At 40.0% G+C, this 3309-nt stretch overlaps 1 protein-coding gene across 1 annotated transcript; it reads left to right on the forward strand.

Moving 5' to 3' along the window:
* Positions 1-838: 838 nt before the first annotated feature.
* LOC142850878 (olfactory receptor 10A2-like) lies at positions 839-1792 on the forward strand. Its single transcript, XM_075974782.1, has one exon. The coding sequence runs from the start codon at positions 839-841 to the stop codon at positions 1790-1792; it is 954 nt and encodes a 317-aa protein (XP_075830897.1).
* Positions 1793-3309: the final 1517 nt, after the last annotated feature.

Genomic DNA, 3309 nt, shown 5'->3' on the forward strand with positions numbered 1-3309 from the left:
TTACCTTTTCCTTTATCCTTCTAGAAATTATTTTTAAAAATTCCATTAATTCAATGAACATGTCCTCAGGTAAAAGCAGATTCCTGTAACATATAATTTAGTAGAAATCGAAACAGGTGTGCAATTCAATAGATATTGTTTGGGTTAAAAAATCTGCTTTGTTACAGGAGTAGTAATGCATATCTTTATTTTCAGCACTGAGATGGATGCAGAGGCAGGAGAATTGTGGGTTTGAGGCCAACTTGGGCTACACAGTGAGACCCACTCTGAGGAAAAATCCTGTCCCTCCTTTCTTTTCAACTGTTTCTCTGAGTTCAGTGTGATCACACAGAAAACAGAAATTTCAGGGAGATGGGACACATAAACTGTTTTCAGTACATGCTTGCACACCACTCACCTCTCAAAGTCAAGGTTCATGAGAAGTAGAAGAATGTCAGCTTGCCTAACTACTATTGCAATTCTATTTCCAGAGGTTTAGTAAATGCCTGTTTAATGAGGTTTTATTGAAATTATGAATAATGGACATATTTCTCAAAAGTTTGTACATTTTCAGAGCCATCTTATTTCCAAAAATGTATCCTTCAATGTCCCTTCTGCAGACTCAGTGACCTCCTTATGCTTGTCCTTCCTACTTGTGAATGTGCAAATGGGGAATCCACTTAGGGCTCACTCAGGCATGGCTCAAATAAGCACTAGGAATTTGTCCTCTTCCACCATATCCTGATTTTGTCTCTTTCCATGAAACTAATCAGTAATTTGGAGGAAAAAAAATCCAGAATCTGATTTGTGCAATCAAGAATCTGTCTTCTGAGCACACTGGATATTTATGTCCACAGCCATGGCTGCAGGAAACTGGTCAGGAGTAACTGAGTTTGTCCTCGTGAGCTTCTCTTTCCTGCCTACTGAAATTCAGGCCTTGCTCTTCCTGGCATTTCTAGGCATCTACCTAATCACTCTGCTGGGAAACAGCCTCATCATTTTGGTGACACTGGCTGATCCCATGTTGCAAAGCCCAATGTACTTCTTCCTCAGAAATTTGTCCTTCTTAGAGCTTGGCTTCAACATGGTCATTGTGCCTAAAATGTTGGGGACCCTGATTGCCCAGGACACAAGCATCTCCTTCCTTGGCTGTGCCATTCAGATGTATTTCTTTGTCTTCTTTGGAGTGGCTGAATGCTTCCTCCTTGCCACCATGGCCTATGACCGCTATGCAGCCATCTGCAGTCCATTGCATTACCCAGTCATCATGAACCAAGGGACATGTGCCAAACTGGCTGCTGCCTCCTGGTTTCCAGGATTCCCTGTAGCCACTGTGCAGACCACATGGCTCTTCAGTTTTCCATTCTGTGCCAACAACAAGGTGAACCACTTCTTCTGTGACAGCCCACCTGTGCTGATGCTGGTCTGTGCAAACACAGCACAGTTTGAGGTCTATGCCATTGTAGGCACCATTCTGATAATCATGACACCCTGCCTGCTGATCCTGTGTTCCTACACTCGCATTGCTGCTTCCATCCTCAAGATTCCATCAGCCAAAGGGAAGCACAAAGCCTTCTCTACCTGCTCCTCACATCTCCTTGCTGTCTCTCTTTTCTATGTGTCCTTAAGCCTCACTTACTTTAGACCCAAATCAAATAATTCCCCTGAAAACAAGAAATTGTTATCATTGGCCTACACTGTTGTGACTCCTCTGTTGAACCCTATCATCTATAGCCTGAGGAATAATGAGATGAAGAATGCTCTCAGCCGGACCCTCCACAAGGCCCTGACCCTCAGAAACTTTACCTTATAGACATTAAAAGGTAAGATTAATGTTTGCTGAATGGAGAACATATATTTGTGATTCATATCTATCTCTGGTTTATCTCTATTGTGATGAATTTTAGTTTTCAATATGAATGACTCTTAGAAATCTCATTAGAATGAGAAAAATACAAATGTAATTTAGATCTATTATTGTTATATATAAAGTTTCCTTTACCTGCCAACTATACATTACAATGGTATATCTTTATTTTTATTTAATTTCTATTCATAATTATAAAGTTAACTCTGAAATCCACCTAGGCTTTGAGGCAAATAAGGAAGCAATGGATCCCTTAGAACTGCAGAGAGGTGAACTGTGAGTATTGTGAACAGATGAGGTGGGGCTCTCTTGAGTTAAAAGGGATTGGCCAGTGGTTATGATGTACACAAGTCAGCAGTTGGGGCTTCCCACGATGACCTCATTCCTAGCCTTGCCATGTCTGTACTCCAATTGCTCCATGCTTCCAAAATGACCATGCTTTTAACCTTCTCAATAAACACATGCTTGTCATCCAACCATTCCACTTTGGGAAGGCAGATTAACTTGAAACTCTGCATGTCCTGGACAAAATACAGGACCCATACACTTCACGATGAAGTGCTCATCTTTAAATTTCTGCCTGTGGATGGACTTGCTGATGTTGTCACTACAGCATGTGAAGTTACACATGAATCTTGGAACAATTTTATGAAAAAATAGAAACTTTATTACCAGGTTCTTCTACAGTGCTCAGAATATGAAATTTTTTCTACTGGAACTTTTCTGCAAACATCTTAAAGGAGATGGAGCCCAAGGGTTCAACATCAACCACAATACCAGAGAACACTAGAGCTGATCAAAACTGATAGCAAGTGGCTATAGGGGACAGCAGCATCTTCAAAGCCTTTGTATTTCTTTCCTTGCTGATTCTATTGGCATTCCAACAGTTCAGTGCCAAGGATTTCAATGTTCTTTTACTGTTGTGTGACACACATTTTGAACACTATAAAATGACTAATTTTAACATAGGATCATATGCAAGAAAAGAGGAGAAAACCCACCCTGAATTATAGTTATTTCTCTTCCTTTATGTAATTTTGACTCTTCGTTTGTCAGTTTAAAATCCTGATCCCTCCCCCAACATCAGTCTTTTCATTACCATGGTTCCCTATTCATACCCTTGAGATAATGTTAGTTCTTCTAAAATAGCTAGAATGGAGCAAGGAACAATAACTAAATAGCCCTCATAAACATGCTGGAATAACCTCAATGGCCATTGCCTTAACACTGAAGAATGTCCTGAAATTCTATATGCACCCTGTCTCACATGTAGGTCCTTATACTCTTTTGAAATGCTGTCAATCCTGTTGCTTCTTTCACCAAAGCCTTACCTAGAGCCTACCTGATTCTAACAGATCTTCTTTAATCAGATTCCTTTTATGATCTCAAGGCAATTCGTTTTATGGATGCATCATTTCTTTATTTAATCATTTACTGTTATAAATCATGCTATCAAGATTAGC

The sequence above is a fragment of the Microtus pennsylvanicus genome, chromosome 5 (genome assembly GCF_037038515.1).
Source record: "Microtus pennsylvanicus isolate mMicPen1 chromosome 5, mMicPen1.hap1, whole genome shotgun sequence".
Classification (NCBI taxonomy): domain Eukaryota; kingdom Metazoa; phylum Chordata; class Mammalia; order Rodentia; family Cricetidae; genus Microtus; species Microtus pennsylvanicus.